This window comes from Hyaena hyaena, unplaced genomic scaffold (genome assembly GCF_003009895.1).
Source record: "Hyaena hyaena isolate Hyena2069 unplaced genomic scaffold, ASM300989v1 scaffold_608, whole genome shotgun sequence".
Classification (NCBI taxonomy): domain Eukaryota; kingdom Metazoa; phylum Chordata; class Mammalia; order Carnivora; family Hyaenidae; genus Hyaena; species Hyaena hyaena.
The window spans coordinates 56,031-75,279 of NW_024081243.1; the positions used below are offsets into that span (position 1 = coordinate 56,031).

A 19,249-nucleotide genomic window follows, 5' to 3' on the forward strand; every position below is an offset into this window, starting at 1 on the left:
TCCGAACATCTGTACATTATTTGAAAACCTAGCATCCGGTTGGGATGTTTGGGTGGGTGGAGGACCCTGCGTGGTGCGATGAAATAGCAGGGGCACGTTAAAAACATGTCAAAATGGCTTTTACACAGAGGCAGAGAAATTAGGCAAAAATTACAAATGGCAAATTACCTTGGCTTAATTACACGTTTAATCAAAAGCCTGCCTCCCCCACTTTCAGCACCCGCGGAAGAGGGGAAAATAGGGCGCTTAGAAGTCTCAGCGATAAAGATCTTCTCACCGAGAGCCAAGGGACAAAACTCATTACAGATAAGCCCAGTCCCCCCATTTCCCCCGGACGCGTCTCCCGGATTGCTAAAGAGGCAGCCGCTCCCCGGGTAGCTGCCAGGAAATCGGTCCTGCCCCGCGGCGCTGCTTTCACCCAGCCGGGGGTGAGAGGCGCATTTCCTGCGCCCTCCCCACCACCCAGCCGGAGCGCGGGAACCTTCCCTCCTCCTGCGGAGCTTCGAGTTGGAAAAACTCAGCCACCGAGCCTTCATGGCGAGGGGGAAGAGGGTGTGGGGCTCGGAAAGGCGGGCTGGATTTTGCAAGCCTCGGATCGATATCCCTCCCCTCCCCCCCGCCCTAGCAGCCGACTCGGCCAATGGAAGCCTGAAAGGAAAAAAAAAATTAAATCTCCACGCAGCCCCGGAGCAAAGGCCTCTCGGCTTTGTTTCCAGGCGGGGGAATGCGCCGGGCTGGGGGCGCGAGCAGGGACTGAGCTGGGCGCGCCCCGCTGCGCAGGAGCCGAACTGCAAAGCAAGCCCCTTGCCTAAAAAGGAGGGCAGTCGGCTGTCCCCCCTCCCCTCCTCAGACCCGAGCCAGGGTTCCTCCCTCCCCCCCCCCCCGGTCCGGGATCTGCGAGCCCAGCGGACGACGGAGGGGAGATCTCGCCAAGCCCGCGCAAAGCGCGGCGTCTTTAAGAGCTCGCAGGACTGGGATCTGGCAAGGACTCGCCAGCCCGAGAAGGCAGCCGTCCTCCTCCCCTCCCTCCGAGAGCGGCCCAGGGCCGTCCCCAAGCTCCGAACTGCCTCCGCTGAGCCCGTAGTACCCCCGGCCGCGCGCGGGCACAACCCGGCTGTGGGACCCCCTCGGCGGGAGCCGAGCGCGGCTGCTTTAAGAGCGCGGTGAGCGCGCGCCCGCCGCCCGCAGCCCCGGCTGCGCGCCCCCGCTCGCGCGCCGCCGCGCCCGCCGCCGCGCGCCCCCTGCTCGCTCGCTCGCTCGCCGGCTTTAAAGTCTCTGCCAGGATCCATGCTCACATGTTACTTCCTGTATGGAGGCATGGCCAGTTTCCAGCCCCGCGCTCCTCGTTCCTCCCCAGCCTGCGCTGGAGCCACAACTTTCAGGAGCATGGACTGAAGGCGCCCTCGCCCCAGCGCCCCTCTGAGATCCTTTGTGTTTTCCTCCGTTTCCTCCGGCCGTTTCTATTTTGGGGGGCTCTTCGCTCCCCCCGCCTCTCCCCTCCCCTTCCCCGCTCGCAAACATGCCTCCTTCCTTCCCCGGGCCCTGGAAGGAGCTGCCTGCCTGAAGCTCGGAGACGCCGCGCCGCGCTCAGCCCCGCCGCCCGCCGGCTCTCGGGCTGCGCCGCGCCGCCGACTCAAGTTGGGGATCTTCGGCTGCTCGCCGCCGCCGCCCGCGGTCCCTGCCTGCCCCGGGCCCCCGGCGCCGCCGCCGCCCGCCGCCTGCTCCCTCGCCCTGCTCGCTCGGCTTGCTCTTTCTTTGAGCGGAAAGCAGTCCTTCGCCGAGGATCGTCCCCAGCGTGGCTCCGCGTTCCCGGTCACTTTTTGAGATTTTCCGGGGGGCGCTCGGCGGCTTCCCGGATTCCAGGGGGACTCGGGCCGCCGAGCGCGGGGGGCCCGTAGAGCGGGCGACCAGGGGAAGAGGAGCCCGGGCTTAGCGGAGGCTCACACGGAGGCAAGAACTTATTCAACAAGTTTACACCCCCCCCTGCCTTCCTCTTTTCGATGTGCGTTTTCGGACATGCGGAGGTTACTGGAACCGTGTTGGTGGATTTTGTTCCTGAAAATCACCAGTTCCGTGCTCCATTATGTCGTGTGCTTCCCCGGTGAGTGCTGGCCGCCGAGGGGACCCGGCCCCGGCCGGCGCGCGCGCGCGGGGGATGCGGAGTTGTCGCCGCGGCACTCCGCTCGGGCGCCCGTCCCGAGGACCCCCGAGAGGGCGAAGGGGGGCCGGGCGCCCGCGAAGGAGACCGAGGGGTCCGCTCCGCTGGGTCTGGCGGCGTTTAGGGAGGCTGATGGCTGGGGAGGGTGGAAGCAGAGGCTGGCCGGGAAGGGGGCCGGGGGCCGTAGAGGTCTGCTCTCGCTCAGGTTTGGGGGGCCTGAGGGAGCCGGAGTAGGGAGAAAAGCTCGCTTTGCTGATACGTCTCCGTTGCAGGGAGAGAGAGAGCGCTCCAGGGCGAATGAGGAGACCGGGGCCAGGGGAGGATGTTTCTGTGGGTTTGGGGGGCCCACGGTGCGCGCCCCTCGCCCAGGAAAGGATCGAAGGAGCTCGGAAATGGGGGGACTTGCCTTGCGGCTTCCCGGCTCTTTGGAGAGGCCGGTGGTAGAGGAATGGGGATGTTGGGAGTAGCCTGCGTTCTGGTGTCCGGGGCCGCGGGCGACCCCCGTTCGGGGCTGGGGCGCAGGCTGCTCTTCGTGCGGGAGCGAGACCGCTTTCCCGGGCGCCGGGGCCCGGGAGCGGCAGGAGGGCTGGGAGCAGGCGGTTTAGGGAGGTCGGTGGCTCCCCCAACCGCGACCCCGCGGCCCCTTTGCCCAGCAGCTCTGCTCGGCGGGGCTGCTCCAGGAGGGGCGCCCGGGGGCGGGGGGTGGTCGGCGGCTGGATTCCTGTTCGCGCCGGGGCGGATTTTTTTTCGGTCTCGCGCGCCCTGCCTACCTTCATCTTTGCCCTTTTGCAGGCGGCTCGCGGCTGGCGGACCTACAGCCGCTCCTTCCTGGCCAGGTTAGGACGGGGACAGTATTGGCTATTGATGACGATACTAAATCACCGCACGTAGCGGTGTGCGGCTCGGCGACCCTCCACATCCAGCCCTCCACTGGCCAACCCTCTTTCCTCCTCTACGGGAGGGCAGAGGCCAGCCGCCTCCCTTTCCCCTCTTGCAGGCCCCCCCCCCCCTCCGGGCTACAGCTACACAGCCCCTTGGAGCCCCTTGGAGTCAGTCCGGCCCCCTCCCCAGGGGTGGAGGCCACGTCCTCTTGCCCTGGCCTGGGGAAGGGGTGGGAAGAAGGGGGCGATTCGCTTTTTCATGCTTCGCTCTCCTAAGGATGGAGAACCCCCCCCCCCATTTTTCTGTTCTTTGATCCATTAGCTCTTGGCTACCCAGAGGTGGGGGTTATCTGAACGAAAGAAAAAAGGAACGTGTCCTGATGTTTTTGCTCTCTCTGGTCTCAGCCTCCTGTCCCCGAGCGGCCTGAGCGCAAGGTTTTGGTGCAGCGGGTCTCCCCAGCCCCATCGTGCGCCCTGCAACAGGGCGCGGGCGCTCTCGCTGCCCTCGGGGACCTGCTCCGGGAGTGGCACGGAGTGGCCTCGAGGGGCAGAAAGGCAAGCACGGTCTTTCCTACGGCACCTCCTTTCCCCTCTGCGCGTTCTCCTGCCCCCGGAACCGCAGGGAGCTCCTGCCGCTGCCCAGAAACCCAGCTCGGATGGCGAGCGACGACGTGCGTCCACACTAACCCCGAGGCCTGGGGTTTGCCCACCGGGGTTCTGTCTCCACGGGGCTAGGGGTGGTGTGGACCTCTCTCCTTAAAGATACCCTCTTTCCCTTAGAAGACTCGGTGTTTGTGTTTCCCATCTGCTGCCTCTAGACTTTCTTTGCCGTGGACTAGCCGGCCGAGCGGGCTCAGGTGCACAGTGGGGTCGAGCGTTGTGAGGGTCACGCTTTCCTGGGGGCAGTGGGAGGCAGCCGGAGAGCAGCCCTGCGACAGAAGAGGATTCCTCGTTCCACTCGTGGCCGCCTCCTCAGCTCGGCTCTGCGGCCGGGGGGGTGGCCTGGGTTGCTCCTGGTGTGTCAGAAGCTTGCAATCCAAAATGGGACCTCCAGGGATGCCACCTTCGTGGGGCTTGGGCCGTTGACACCTTCCACGTTTTCTTTCCGTGCCCACTCTGCGAGGTAAAGCGCCCTTCCTCGCCCCGCAGCCTATGAGGCTGTCGGGAAGGGTAGGCGCTGCGGTGTGAGGCTCGGGGAAGAGGGGCTGTGGTTCGGAGAAGTACCTTTTGGAGAGGGTGCAGGCAGCAGCCGCTGGAATCCGGCAAAGTTAAAATGTCAGAGCCGTGGGAGACGCCGGCTTTCGGTTTTCCGAAGGTGCCGCGCCGCTTCTGGACCTCAGGGGGCGCCCTCGAGCCACTGGTGGGGCTCTTACCACCTCAGCCCGTCGGGCTCGGCCTCCTGGGTGCGGCGGGGCCGCGGTGGGCGCCGCGTTGGGGCGCACGCGGCGGGGTTCCGGGGCTCGGGGGCAGCGGGTGCGCCCTGGGGCGAGGAGGCAGCCGCGGCTGAGAGCTGCCCGGGCTGCTGCTCCGGGCCGGCTCACAACCCACTGGGGGCCCCCATTTGCCTTTGGGACCCCCCCCCCCACCCTTGGCCTCTATAATCTCGGAAGCTTTCATCTGGTTGCCCGGAGGGATAAAAAAGCTGCTGGTGTTGGATTAGGGTCCTCCGTGTGACGTTTTAACCCCAATCCCCTGTTATTTTGTTTCCTCTCAGAATGACCAACTTCCCATTTGTATTTGTGCTCAGCTCTTGTTTGGGACGCAGGGTAGCTGTGATTTGGGAGGGTTTTGGAAACAGCCCTGCCCCGGATCTTTCCCCAGCTGGGCAGAAACTGTGGCTTTTCGCCTTGCAACAGAAGGACGGTATATGGCAGGTGCGGGACCGCATCTCGGTTCATGTTTCAAGCGAGGTTTCCACTTACCCGAGCAGAAGTGGTATCAAACATGTTTTAGTGCCTAGTACATTCCTTTCCTACATGTTTTAAAAAATACTCTGCTACAGAAAGATTTATGAAACTAGGAAAATGCACTGGATCCCTACGGGTCCCCCCACCCAGTGAAAGCAATGACGAATTCCACCTTTTCTATCTATTCCCATCCACCTTCCCTAACAGCTCGTTATTTAAAAGCAAACCTGATACAGACTTCATGCAAGCATTTGGCATCTATAGCTCATCATTGAGGATTTAAGTGCTTGCAGCAGGATGTAAAATATGTTACGTGAGAGGGTTAACGTTTTATGTATTACATTTGTAAGGTATTCAGCAGAAACAAAAATTTTTTTTTTATTGATTTCTTCTCTCTTTCCACCCTCAGAGTGAAACTGTTCTCTTTGATTCTGATATGTTTTGTACCATAATTACATTACATCTAGGAGGCTGACTTTGGAAACTCTTGAGATGGACAAGCTCTGTGTGCTTTGGATGTGTCAGAATCGGAAGTTGCATGATTGATGCCCAGTGACTTTCCATCTCCTGCTGTCTCTTGGAGCATTTGCATGGACATGCTTATTGGTGACGGGCATCCTGTCGAGCAGAGGAGGGTCAGACAGAGAGAGAGGGAGACACAGAATCTGAAAGAGGCTCCAGGCTCTGAGCTGGCTGCCAGCACAGAGCCTGATGTGGGGCTTGAACCCACGAACCGGGAGATCATGACCTGAGCGGAAGTCGGACTGAGCCACCCAGGCGCCCCTTAAAGATACTTTTTAAAAACATTTATTTATTGTGAGGGAGAGAGAGAATCCCAAGCGGTCATGGGGGACTCAGACCCATGAACTACAAGACCATGACCCCAGCCGAAGTCAAGCGTCAGTCGCCTAACCTGTTGAACCACCCAGGCACCCCATTTATGGCCTTATTAGAAAAATGCAGAAGTAACATTTGTAGGTCAGGAATGGAGAAACCATTCAGGTCCCCTCACCACCGCCCCCCTTCCCTTCATGTGCCTCGTTTGAACATGAATCTTTGTCTGTTCTTGAAACTTGTGTATCTCTACATGGTTGTGAAATACAGTATTCCGTATCCTTTTAAAGTGTTCTTACAGAGTTGAGGAAGTTAGAACATGAATGCAAATAAAGCAGGACTTTTTGGAAATGGGAACTTCCTGCTGCTGGAGGCAGAAAGTTTCAAGGAAAGGTTGGCCGGAATGAGGGGGGAAAAAAACCCCTCTAATAGTGAAACATCTCTCCTTAATTGTGGTCTTGTTTTCACTGCGTAAAAGATTATATTGTTTACACGAAGCAGTGCAGGCACAGCAAAATGAAACAAAACCCCTTTCACATTTGTCTTGGGACTCAGACTCCCCAGGTTAATGTACTATGTAATCAGTTACATATTGCTGCACCAATTGGAATGGACTTTCTTGCCATTCAGGTAAGATCATTAAAAGTGCCCCTTAGCATTTTGTTACTGCGGACCTCTCTCCCATCTCCTTACCCCCTCCCTTGTTTTTCTGGAAACTTCTTGACCAGAAGGACAGTCTGGACGCTTACATGAGCCTTCCCTAGGTGAAGACGAATGTTGCTAATGCTCTGTTGCCTTCCCTCTTGACCTTTCTGGTGGAAGTTGTTTTTGTTTTTTTAAATCTGAATTTCCACTCAGCATTTTATTTGTCTAATATGCAGGGCAATGCAGTGGTATTTCTAAGCAGATGAAGGTTCTAAGATGCATGTACCTTCTGAACTGCAAGATTTTAAGAAAATTATGATTAACGTTTCAATCCTGGGGCACAACTTCCATGTGGTCACATTTCCTAAATCAGAACTTCCAGGACAGATTCAGGGCATCTGAAGTTACCTGACAAATTCTTGATTCTTCCCATCTGCTCCTCTTCCCGATAAGCCTTTGATGTGCCTTGTTAAGGGTTGGCTGCTATCAGGTGATGAGTGGTAATCACTGAAACTGCATTTTTGGCTGTATGTGTGGAGAATAAGAGGCCGGTGTATCCAGTAATATAAAGAAAGCCGAGGAAGTGTGCCCAGCTCCCCAACAGAGCTCCATGTGGGTAAAAAGCTAGTGAGTACTGAGGAAGGGCTCTGGAAAGTAAGAAACGTTCTCTTGGGAAGAGCCTGCCCCCAACAGGCAGTGGGAGTTGTTGTGGAATTTGTCCAGGAATGAGGCTGCCTAGGCACACATTAGGTCCTCACTGAATGTTTGCAAAGGATTAAAAGATCATCTCCTTCAGGTTCTCTGCCTGAGAAATGGGGGTGACCACCTTGCTTGTAAAGAACTAAACCCAGGACTAGGGCAATGTTCTGTGCACGTAAAAAAATCAAAGGCATCATCGTAAGGAAAAGAGATACCTGTTACTGACTTTGTTTTGGCTTTTTTGTGGGGCAGGGGTTTGTGTTTATGAGGCATCGTAGCTGAAAAAAAAAAATCACTCCAGAAATGATGTGTGTTTTCACATCCCTTGTTTACCTCTCTGTGCCTTTTTCCTACAATTCCCTTCAGTCTCAAATTTCCGAGACCACAGAATTGTTAATGTTTCTTTAAAAAAAAAATCTGGAAGTCACGTAGGTGAATTTCATTTTCAGAAGCGTCTGATGCTTGAAATCTATTAACAGATAAATTTGTGGTTTGCTCTGATTCTGTCAAGGAGGAAGGTTCTAAGAGATGGGTGTGCAAGATTGCTCGAAGTAGCTAAAGGCCTCCGTGTGCCATTGTCTGCTCCTAGAGGGACACCTGTGACTGGGAGGGGCCCTTTCACCCGGTATCCTTTGCAGCAAATGTTTTGACAGAAAAAAAATCTATAATCTATGTGAGATGGTTTGCCAGGCCTATGCATGTTCATCGATTCTGTGAGTATAATGCTTGATAGGATTATTTTAAAAACCATTGTAAAAAGTGCCTTTAGGGCTACGTGGAGGAATGACAGCTGACTAGGTTTGAGATGAGCCCAGCTCCTCTTTTGGAAGCCCCTCTGACTTGGGTGGTGTTACTGTCACGGCGGTGGGAGTGGGTGGGAGGCAGCTGTCACGTTGCAGGAGAACTTTGGCTCTCATGCGGGTCCCTGTTAGGTCCGCGTATAGCAGGAAGTCTCGTAGGAGCCTGGAACTTGTTAATACCTTTTGTTTTTGTTTTTAAACCAGGTAACTCTGGGGAGTTACACTGACTGTATTGAAGTCCATAAGGGTATGGTCTCTGCAGTCAGCCTGCCTCTCCCATTACTAGCTGTGCTGCCTTAGATAAGTTACTTCACCTCTCTGTGCCCTTCTTTCTCTCTCTCTCTGTCTCTTTCTCTCTGTGAAATGTCATAGTGATAGTGCCCTGACTCCTCAGGTCTTTGCATGGCCTGAGCAAGAATGCATGCTAAAGGACTTAGAACTTTGCCTGGTGAACATTAGGTATTTAGTAGAGCAGCCATTTTTATTTTATGTGTTTTAAAGAGATTTGGACAGGAGTATATGGAAGGAGGAGAATGGAGCTGAAAAAGACAATTGTGTGTAAAAAAAATTTTTTTTAAAGGTTTTACATAGACTTGCACCATGGGTTTTGTACCTGGCTTTGCTGTCGAGGGCAAGGGGGAATAGGGGCAGTAAGGGGACGTCCCATGTAAAATTAGTGAAGTAGTTACTTTTTGAGGTTTAAAGAAGGGGTAAAGTCTCTGTGAAGTCTGAGATCCCTCCTCACTCACATTACAAAGGAAGGGCTCTACGTTCCCAACTTGAAAGTTTTTTTTTTTTTTTAATGTTTGTTTATTTTGAGAGACAGAGAGGGGTGGGAGGGAGGGAGAGAGAGAGAGAGAGAGAGGAAGAGAGAGAAAGAGAATCCCAGGCAGGCTCTGTGCTGTCAGAGCCTGACATGGGGCTCCATCTCATGACCAAGAGATCACGACCAGACCGTAAATGAAGAGTCAGATCCTTATCTGACTGAACCTCCCTAGGCGCCCCCCCCAACTTTAAATGGGGAAAAATGATGTTTGCAACAGGTTTAAAAGGTGCCGCGGGAATCTCCAAGATCCACGTGTGGGGTTATCCTTGGTAGAAAGAGCTGCCTAGTCCTGTACCCTGGGATGCCAGTTTTTCTTTTTCTTCTTTTTTTTAAATGTTTTACTTAATTCTGAGAGAGAAAGAGTAAGAGAGAGAGAGAGACAGAGTCCGCGTGAGCAGGGGAGGGTCAGAGAGAGGTAGATACAGAATCCGAAACAGGCTCCAGGCTCTGAGCTGGCTGTCGGCACAGAGCCCAATGCGGGGTTTGAACCCACGAACTGGGAGATCATGACCTGAGCCGAAGTCAGACGCTTAACCGACTGAGCCACACAAGCACCCCGGGATGCCAATTTTTCTAAGGGTTTCTGGGTAATGTTGTTACCAAGGAGGATGGGTCTGCCTGTTACTGACATTCTGGCGTTTTAATTCTTGTGCTGCTAACGGGAAGCAAACAGCCCTATTTGGGTATTGTGTTCATTTTGTGCTTGTGTGGCACTTGGACACTGTCACGTCCTGGCTCCCTGTCTCCAGAGATTCAGACCTGCCGAGAGTGCAGGGGAGAACCACACAGCATGCACAGCTCCTGCCCTCGGATCAATTTCTTGCAAACTGAAATCAGCATGATGGTTTTCCGGCCAAACAACAAAATGTGAGTTTCAACCACTCGACTTCTCTATTTTTGGGCTGTGGCAAAGTGACACAGTTGGCTGCTGAAATCGAGCAACTAAAAAAGAGACGAAAGCATAGTTCATGGAATATGTAACACTTCCATGTAAGAAAATAGGACAACTGGTCTTATTTTTGGGTCTGTGATACTATTTCTCTAACAAGGAGAATGAAACAGGTTTGTCAATTGATAGCGCGATGAGTATACTTTTGAGGAATTCACGCTGGTTGTGGGACTCCAAGAGGTATTTGAATTCTTACACTGTTGCAGCTGCGTGTCCTTACATCACAGTGCCCTTTCCATCAGATAAACGCATCAATTTGAAGTAGTTTGGATAGAGGAGACTGCCGTAAACAGTTGACCAAATTTAAATGCAGAGGCCAGATTAATAAGGAAATGTCGTTGACTGTTTGCAAGAGTCTAGTTAGTCACGCACCGTCGAAAGGATTTATTTATAAAGTAATTGTTATTTATAGATGGGTTCTCTTCATTAAAAAACAGTATTACTTTTCCTGAAGTGTGTCCATTCAGAATGTGGAGGCTAAGAACTAGTTGTGGCACTTGGTAGCCGGGCGAATTACCCAACATCTTGTCGGGGCAGGAGTGAGTGGCATTGGTGGACTGGGGGGCCCAGACACACGTACGTCTTATTTAGGAACCACTCTAGGACCCCAGAGGCCCAGGTTGAAATTCTTGTTCTATTACAGCAGTGTTCCCTAGGGCAAATGGGCCTCAGTTTTTTAATCTATAAACTGGGAACAATGGTTATAACAGCTTCCACTCACCAAGCGCTTGGCCATTATCTAGGTGCTGTGCCTAAGCTTTTTATGTACCTTTGATCTACCTGGAAATAGACACTGTAAATATCTCTGCTTTAGGTTGAAGAAATTAAAGCTGAAGGAAGTTGACCCTTGTCTGAGGTGTTACCCCTTGTAGTAAGCGGGGGTGGCTAGACTATGCCTCTCTAATCATTTCTCAGGAAAATTCTGAATTTCAGACTGGTTGCTGTTGGTCTGAAAACTTTTTCCTAATTGCATAGGAAAGCCAATTTCCCGCCTTGAGTATTTCACCTTTGTACTTTTCCCATCTATACAGGGTCTATAAACACTGGGTGAAGTAAAGGTGTCTTTCTGTGTATTTACCACAAATAAATAAGGAAATAATGCAATTAGTATAGAACTTTATTTGGTTTCATTGAAGAGATGACCTTTCAGCAAATTACTTTAGCTTCTCAATAAGGTGATAATAACTGTGGGCAGAGGGAGTTTGTTGGTGGTATTTTTTTGATTGCTCGTCAGAATGATCTCATGTAGTTGACAGTTTGAGAACTTTTGTTTGTAGCATCATATATGGTTATATTAGAAGAATGTGGTATTATCCCATATATCGTTCAAATGTGGGCTGCAGGCTCTGGAGCTCAGCTCCTGGTTGTGTCCCTTTTTTGACTTGATGAAAAGGTCCCAGGGAGTTGTAATTGGTGGCAAGAGGTGGTTTGGGTTCTGGATTTTTCCTCTGGAGTTCAGACGTAGCCAGGAGAGCCAGCCAAGCCAGCCACGGGATCTAGGCAAGACCCTGTGTTCCTTTGGGGTTGTTTTCCTCACCCTTAGCTGAAATTCACCTGCGATTTTAGGGATTGTTGGTGCCAGGCTGGGCAGTTTGGAAGGTTGTAGCCTTTCTGCAGTATGTACGTCAAGGGGTCATTGCATATTACATTGTGATTTCTGAGGTGTGTTTCTTACTAACTTTCCTCTGAGAGTTTGCTTCCTAAGGCTCTAAGAACCCTTTGATTGTGTTGCTAACCTTGCTACAGAATATCCCCAGGGAACAGCCAAGGTGGTGAGTGGATCTCGGTTAATGGAATGCCTATAAGCTATTTTTTTTGTTTTTAAACGTTAAACCTTATTTTTTTCTGGAGTCCAGGTAAAAAATGGAGGCTTGTTCATGCCGATGAGGTTACATCGGGCCTTTAAAACTAATGCGATTTGCGATTATGGGGCAGGATTCTTTGTCTAAATAGAGGACACAAAGCTAGTTCTTGATCTTCCCCTGGAAAAGAGAAACAGAGAAAGGACAGTCATTTAGGTTATCTGGAGTTCTGCGGGGGAACATCTGGCCACACCGTGTTAACAAGAAAAAAATGAAATGAAAAGTCGGGGCATTTTGCATCCATGCCTTTCAGTGGATCTTGAATGCTTACAGCATACCAGGCACTTGGGGGACAGTGGTGACCGAAACGGGTGGAAACTCCTGTCCTCACGATGGCTTCCCAGAGATGTCTGGGTTACTCAGAATTGGAAGGTACTGCAACCTAGTGCCTATGTTCTGGCTTGGCAGCGGCGGTAAGCTTGAATTAAAGAGTGGCTGCCCCCGTCACCTGGCCCATAGCGGTTATTTACAATATCCAGCTGGTCCCTGGAGGTGTTTGCCATCTGTGTGGGGGAGACTTCGCAGTTTCTGCCTGAGGGCAAGATTTTTTTTTTGTTGTTACTGTTCTGTTTGAGGTTTTGTATTACGTGGATTGGAGGCGCGTAAATGCGTGTGTATGTGCACGTCATGCCGTGAGGCCGACCACCACTCGCTTATGGAGTGACCTCACTCATTTTGGTCTGGCCTGTCCAAGCTGGAGCTCAGCCATCCTGGCTGTGTCCTATTTGGCCCCGTAGATGGCCTTCCGCTTGGATGTTTCACAGTATTGTGGTGACTTCTGTTGCTCCATCTAAGTTGTTGTTGGCTTGTTCAGTTTTAAAAAAGTTGTTTTGAAAAATGGATCATGTGATGTGTGAACTGGCTCTCTCGGTCACTTTCTTGTTACCAAAGTATCCAGGAAGGAGATGATAATGGGTGGTGGTGGGTGGGTGGTGAAAAGAGGGAAGGATGGTGACCAAGAGGAAGGAGCCAAGCCAGTTAATACTGGAGATGTCATTTTACCGGGTCCCTTGCCAAGTATCTTAATTTTTTTCACAGAACATCCTTGAGCCATTTTTTTTCATATCATACCATTCGTTACATTGTTTAATGTGTGGTGGAAATAGCACATCTTAATTTTTCCAACAGTAACCTATGAAAACCTGAACTTTGAGTTAAGGAGAGTGGCCAGCTTTTGGCATAGACAGATGGAACATTTGAGTGGGTGATTCCTTGGCCCTAATTCTAGCACATGTTCTTCAAGTGGCCATTCTAACACGGGGTATGTTCACATGAGTTCCTCATGTATGATTCAGATCCTAATGAGACTGCTCTTGGGGGCCAGGATGCCATTCCTCCGTCTGTCTTCAGCATCTACATGGTTAGTCATATTTGAGGACTCATCAAATGAGTAGATGCTGGTATCATTGTGTGTGGTTTCCAGAAATCTCACATTTGTATATTGTATCCCTTATCAGAGATCGGATATCCAAAGTTAACGTCGTCTTTAAGAGAGTTATGAGTATGCATATTTTCATGGTGTTTGAAGTCCATCCTTAAAAAGAGAGAAGCGGGGGCATCTGGGTGGCTCAGCCAGTTGAGCATCCACATCTTGATTTTGGCTCAGGTTGTGAGCCCAGGGTCATTGGGATGGAGCCCCCGCGTCCTACTCCCCACTTGCATGTGCCTTCACTCTCTGAAAAAAAATAAATGAATAGAAAGAGAGAAGCTAAATTTGTATTTTCTGTTGCTGGCCACCAAGGTATCTTTTGCTGGAAACAAAATACATTCTAATTAGAGTCCAATGCCCTCAGGGACAGCAGGGGTATATTTTGATGATCATGAACTTTTTTTTTTTTTTTTTTCCCTCTTGTGGAATAACTTAGGCTACATTCTGTGAGCCTGGTGTCCATTTACATCAGTAGTCCCCTTGGTTTTAGGGGTGATTAAGGAGAAATGTGCATTTGCATGTCTGCTTTGGTGGCTCCGCCAATAGCGACATGGGGTATCCATCCAGAGGGGGGCAGAGTGCGGACCGTAGAGCCTGAAGACGAATCCTGATCTATTACCTTGTAACAAGACTTGGGCAGATTGGTCTAGAAAGAGGGAGGGCTTGGGGCGCCTGGGTGGCTTACTCGGTTAAGCGTCCGACTTTCGCTTAGGTCATGATCTCGCAGTTCGTGGGTTCGAGCCCCGCGTCAGGCTCTGTGCTGACTGCCAGCTCAGAGCCTGGAGCCTGTTTCAGCCTGTGACTCCCTCTCTCTCTGACCCTCCCCTGCTCACGCTGTCTCTCTCTCTCTCCTAAAAATAAATAAAACATTAAAAAAAAAAATAGAAAGAGGGAGGGCTTGCCGGAACTGACCATCTTTGGTTGTGCAAGTATTGGTTGATCACCTTGCTGAATGGCCTTGACCAGACAGATGTTGGCTGGTGCAGCATGGTGATTCTTTACTTCGCTTAGAAACGAAGTTTTCTAGAATTCCCTGCTACTTGACGCCACCCTATTTTCTTCTTCTATCCAGTTGTTTTCTCTTTTAAAACTACTCATTTTCTCTGCTTAGGGGCATGCACAGGCCATGTGGAAGGTGAGGAAAATAGAAAAAAACGTGGTAGTTTTAGGCATTAGCTTCTCATTTTCCCAGTTGATCAGATTGTGCAGAAGCTGCTAAAATTATCTTGCGAGATAGAGGGTGGGTAACTCTGGCATTAGAGTTTTTTTTCTGAACCACTTCTAAGATGTGCTTTTTTAAAAAACATTGAAAATTTTAATGTTTATATATTTTTGAGAGAGACAGAACACCAGCAGGGGAGGGGCAGAGAGCGAGAGCAAGAACGAGAGAGAGACGGAGACACAGAGTCGAAAGCAGGCTCCAGGCTCTGAACTGTTAACACAGAGCCTGATGCGGGGCTTGAACCCACCAATGGTGAGATCACGACCTGAGCCGAAGTCAGATGCTTAAATGACTGAGTCACCCAGGTGCCCCTTTACATTTTTTAAAATGTTTTTATTTATGAGAGAGAGAGAAAGAAAACAGAGAGAAAGGGAGATACAGAATCCGAATCTGAAGCAGGCTCCAGGCTCTGAGCTGTCAGCACAGAGCCCAACACAGGGCTCGAACTCATAAGCTGTGAGATCGTGACCTGAGCCAAAGTCATATGCTCAACTGACTGAGCCACCCAGGTGCCTCAGGCGTGTGGTTTTTGAATTGTACAGATCTGTCCATCAGACTTAAGTAAGTGACCCAATTTAGTGAACCCTCACTTTGTACCTCACTTACTTGGGCCAGCTACTTAAATTAGTTTTCTCATCTATAAAATGGGGATGAAATGGGACTGTGAGTGCAAAGTACCAGAAAAGTGTTAGGTGCACAGGGCATTATAAATGGTACCTATCTGTTTTTAATAGCTGTTGCTTAAGATTTTTGAAAGAAATTCTTGCGTAACCATGATCTTACTTAGTGTTGTGTGACCCTATGAAGATGTAGGAGACTGGGAATTCAGGGAGAGCAGAGATCTCCCAGTTAATGAAATGGCCGGATCAGAATTCCAACTTGCCTTTCTAGATGGTGTCGTGTTTCTTCTCTGCTAACAGAGTAGTAGGTGGTGGATGAATTAAAGTGCATGTGGCTCAGGAACATTTTTTATTGACAGAGATTTACGAAAGATGGCTGTTGGGTTTCAATTTGCCCTATATGCCCCCAGCTTGAAGGAACTGGTTTATAGTTACCCTTGGCATTTCATTACTGAAATTAACCTGTGTGGGTAGGATGTACTGTCTTACTCTCTCCCTCCCTCCCTCCCTCCCTTTCTTCCTTTCTCCCTTCCTTCCTTTCTCCCATCCATCCATCCACCCACCCACCCGTCTGTCTGTCTGTCTATATCTGTAACGTGGGGCCCATCCTATCCCTTGGGTGCACACGGATGAAAATACTCAGTGCAAGTCTGTAGCATGTGCGTGTTCATGTTTGTCTCCTTCTTGTCCTTGTGTTACTTTGCAGTTTTTCTACACAGGGATTGGAAATTGGCATTTGAGGGGAGAGTCCTCCTTGCCCTAGCCTTGACAGACATTGCTAATTGATCACAGAGCTCTTTCCTGCTAACACCTACATTAGGTCTTGACATTCTATGCAAGAGTTGGCCTGGGAGAGGATTTGTGCCACCCCCTATGCAATTCTGAGACATGTTAGCCAGCCTTAGAGGGTAGCATAAGGAACAGCATTTCCAAGGGCTTTTATATTCTTGCTGCTACAGGGGCAGTTTTTTTTTTTTTTTTTAAATTTTTGAGACAGAGAGAGACAGAATGAGCAGGGGAGGGTCAGAGAGAGAGGGAGATACAGAATCTGAAGACAGGCTCCACGTTCTGAGCTGTCAGCACAGAGCCCGACGCGGGGCTCGAACCCACGAACTGTGAGATCATGACCTGAGCCGAAGTCAGACGCTTAACCGACTGAGCCACCCAGGTGCCCCTCCGGGGCCAGTTTTTAAACCATGGAGCTATTTAGAAATTGACCTGAAAGAGCAGATGTCAATAGCAAGTGTCCTGTGCACAGGTTTCCTGATTCACACATTGATTTTGGCTCCTGTTTGACTCCCATTCATTTATTTGGAAGGAAAAAAAAAAGTCCAATCTCTTGGTGGTGGTTACATCATATTCTAATTGGTGAGCTTTACTAATGTAGGTTTAGGGACTTAAATTTAGTTGCTTATTTTTCCTTTCTTCAAAGCCCAAAGGTTTTGCATCAGATTAAGGCTCCTGTAGGACTGTTTGTATTCCAAAGTGACACCTTTCTGAATTCTTAGCTATTTAAGTAAGTGTTAAGTGTGGGCTTGGTGACAGCAGTCTTTAAAACTGTGACTGACTGAATGGATCCTTTCCCCCTGTTGTTTATGTTTAGTAACATGGCTTGTGTTTACTCTTAAATTCATTGTTACCTTTTAGGTAGCTTGTTTCTCAAAATCTGAGCAGTCCTCTGATCAGTGTTCGTTTTGCTATTGAAATTGGAGAGCAAGGATAAAAGGCGAAAGGAATTCTTTTGTGAAGCTGACATCAGATGACTTCTTGGTATTTGGTAATATGCCAAGTACTTGGGTGATGACAGGTAATTCCTTATTTGTTCCCTGGATATGAGGTTTTCCTCCTAAAGTGGAGCCTTTGCTTAACTATGATCTGTCTGTGGAACTGTGCTGACCCACACGGTAGCCACTAGCTACATGTGGCTCCCTCAGAATGTGGCTTGTCTGAATTGAGACGGGCTTTGAGTCTAAAAATACATCGGGTTTCAAAGACCTATGGGAAAAGTATGTAAAATAGCTCATTAAAATTTTACATTGATTGTCTATCGAAATAAGGTTTTCACTATTTTGGGTTAAGTGGAATATATTACTAAAATTTATATTGCTTGTTTCTTTTTATTGTTTCGTGTGGTGTGACCACTGTAAAACTTAAAATTACATATGTGGCTCACATTCCTGGCTTGTAGTGTGGTTTTATCTGATAGCACCCGTGTTGAGTGCTCTTTCCAGCCTTATCTTGCCTTCCAGAAGAGTGTTTCCCTGGGTGACCATGGTCACCCCTCCTGCCTTCTGTACCCTTTTAACACATAGGGCCAGGGGACTCTAGTTGTTGGTGGAGAGGCGTGCCTCCTGGAAGGCTCTATCACTAGAAAGCACGAGAGTCTGGGTATCAGGATTGAGAGTTGAGATCATTTATCTCCGAGGTCATATATTTTTTAAAATGTTGATTCATTTTTGAGAGCGCGCGCACATGAGCGGGGTAGGGGCGGAGAGAGAAGGGGACAGAGAATCCGAAGCAGGCTCCGTGCTGACAGCAGTGTGTCTGATGTGGGGCTCGAACTCACTCACTGTGACATCATGACCTGACCTGAAGTCAGATGCTCAACCGACTGAGCCACCCAGGTGGCCCATAGCTCCGAGGTCATTTAGCTCTGCCCATCTGTGAAGTGGCGTAGCTGATAGTCCCTGCTCTGTGAAGTTGTTGAAGGATTCAAATGAGGAGAGCCTTGAAAGGCAATTAACAGGCCTGGCAAATAGCAGGCATTTGAACGTGTTTGCCATTATTGTTATTTTACCAGCTCCTGAGTGGGCATTTGGCAGGGCTCCTGGCTTTGATTTCTCCGTCTTCTGGCTCCAGTGGGTGATGCATTGTGGGATCTGTGGAGGGTTGCAAGCCTGTCTGCGTGCTTTTAAAACACCAGCTTCTGCTGCCTTGGACCCCCAGGACGGCGGAGAAGACCTGGAGCGTTCTGACCCAGCTCGTGCTCGGTAATTTGAATGGCAGAAAGGGCCTAGGAGAGCTTCAGGCGTTGCAAGCTGCTCGCAGAAGCTCAAGAGTGCTAACATCCCAGTACCGGTTCCCCCCTGCCTGTGGGGCCCTTTCTCAGGCAGCATCCCAGGCCCTTGGTGTTTGTCCTCCTGTGTATTTGGTTTATTGAGGCTGAAATTCCCATTTCTAGTTAATAGCCGAGTTCACGTCAGATCCAAGCACTGGGCTCTAGGTTAGGACCAGCGGTCCAGGCGTTCTGAACACAGCTGTGGATTCGGTGAGATGGAGCAGGTGCGTCTATAGAGTGTGGAGATGTCCAAACCGTGCTTAAGATGTTTGGCTTCTTTCTCTAACAGAATATGAAAATGGGAGGCTCTTCTAATCAGAGTAGATCATTCCGGACTTGCCAGCCTGCTGTTTAATTACGAAGTGGGCGATGGGGAAAATGGGACAGATGAACACACGTATCAGACAGCTCAGATCTGCCTAGAAGGTTGCGAGCATTGGGTCCCCTGTGTCGGCGCACATCAGCAGGCCAAGAACCTGGGCAAGGGTGGCCGTTGCTAGAAGGAAGCAGCAGGTTGGCGGGAAGGCCCCCCCACCCCCTTCAATTGTTTTCCAGGTTCTGGATGGGAACGCTTCCTTCCCCCAGGGAACGTTTGGCGGGGTGGACACATGCCCCTTGTTTGGTGCAGGTGATAAGCATCGGAGTTTCAGCTGTAAGTTCTTTTACGAGGCATAAACAAGGTTGTTGAAGTCTTCGAGTTGGGGTGTTGAATGGCGTGTTGAATACGTGTTTGTAAGGAGGTCCTTAGGTCCCATCCAGAGTCTGCCTTGGAAACCCAGGGGAGGGGTGGAGAGAGCAGCTGTGCAGGCTCACGTGGGAAGGGGAAGGAAAGGAGTTCTCTGAGGACGTTCTTGTCGATGGTGTAGCCAGATTTCAGAGTGGCTTGTAAAGGAAAGTGGCCCTTTCTGTCCACACAGAGTTTTCGTGTTTCTGTTGCCAAATTATCAAGGCACCTCCCTCTTCGGGTTTCCTGTGATCACCTGTGTCTGCTGCTTCTGCAAGCTGCCTCCCTTCTGCCTTTCCCTGGGTCTGGGAGTTTTCTACTCTGGTCTAGTGATTTCTGCTCTAGTCTCAGATTTCTGGGAAGAATACTTCCCTTCCAGCCCATTCTTGCAGGGGAGAGTGAGAGTATCCAGACATTTGGCTCTTACTCGTCCTCCAGGTGTTTTATGATGTGACATCACTAACATAAACCGCTGTTGGCTGAGCACTCACTCAGAGCAGGTGGGCCTCAGGCTAGCGGCCAGATACACCCTATTTGAAGTTTGGCTCAGTTAAGAAACTTGCCCAGCATCAGATACATTTGAAAGTGAGGATCCAAGTCTCTGACTCGAAAGTCAGAAATCTTTTTCCTAACAA

General features: G+C 50.3%; 1 protein-coding gene across 3 annotated transcripts in view; it reads left to right on the top strand.

The window, feature by feature from the left end:
* The first annotated feature begins 1,327 nt into the window (after positions 1–1,327).
* The window catches only part of PTPRG (protein tyrosine phosphatase receptor type G), a 705,708-nt gene continuing 687,786 nt past the window's right edge, over positions 1,328–19,249 (top strand). For all 3 annotated transcript variants that reach the window (XM_039257247.1, XM_039257249.1, XM_039257248.1), the window contains exon 1: positions 1,328–2,101. In XM_039257247.1, the coding sequence (XP_039113178.1) occupies positions 2,017–2,101 (85 nt within the window). In that variant the 5' untranslated portion in view covers positions 1,328–2,016. The remainder of the gene's footprint in view (positions 2,102–19,249) is intronic.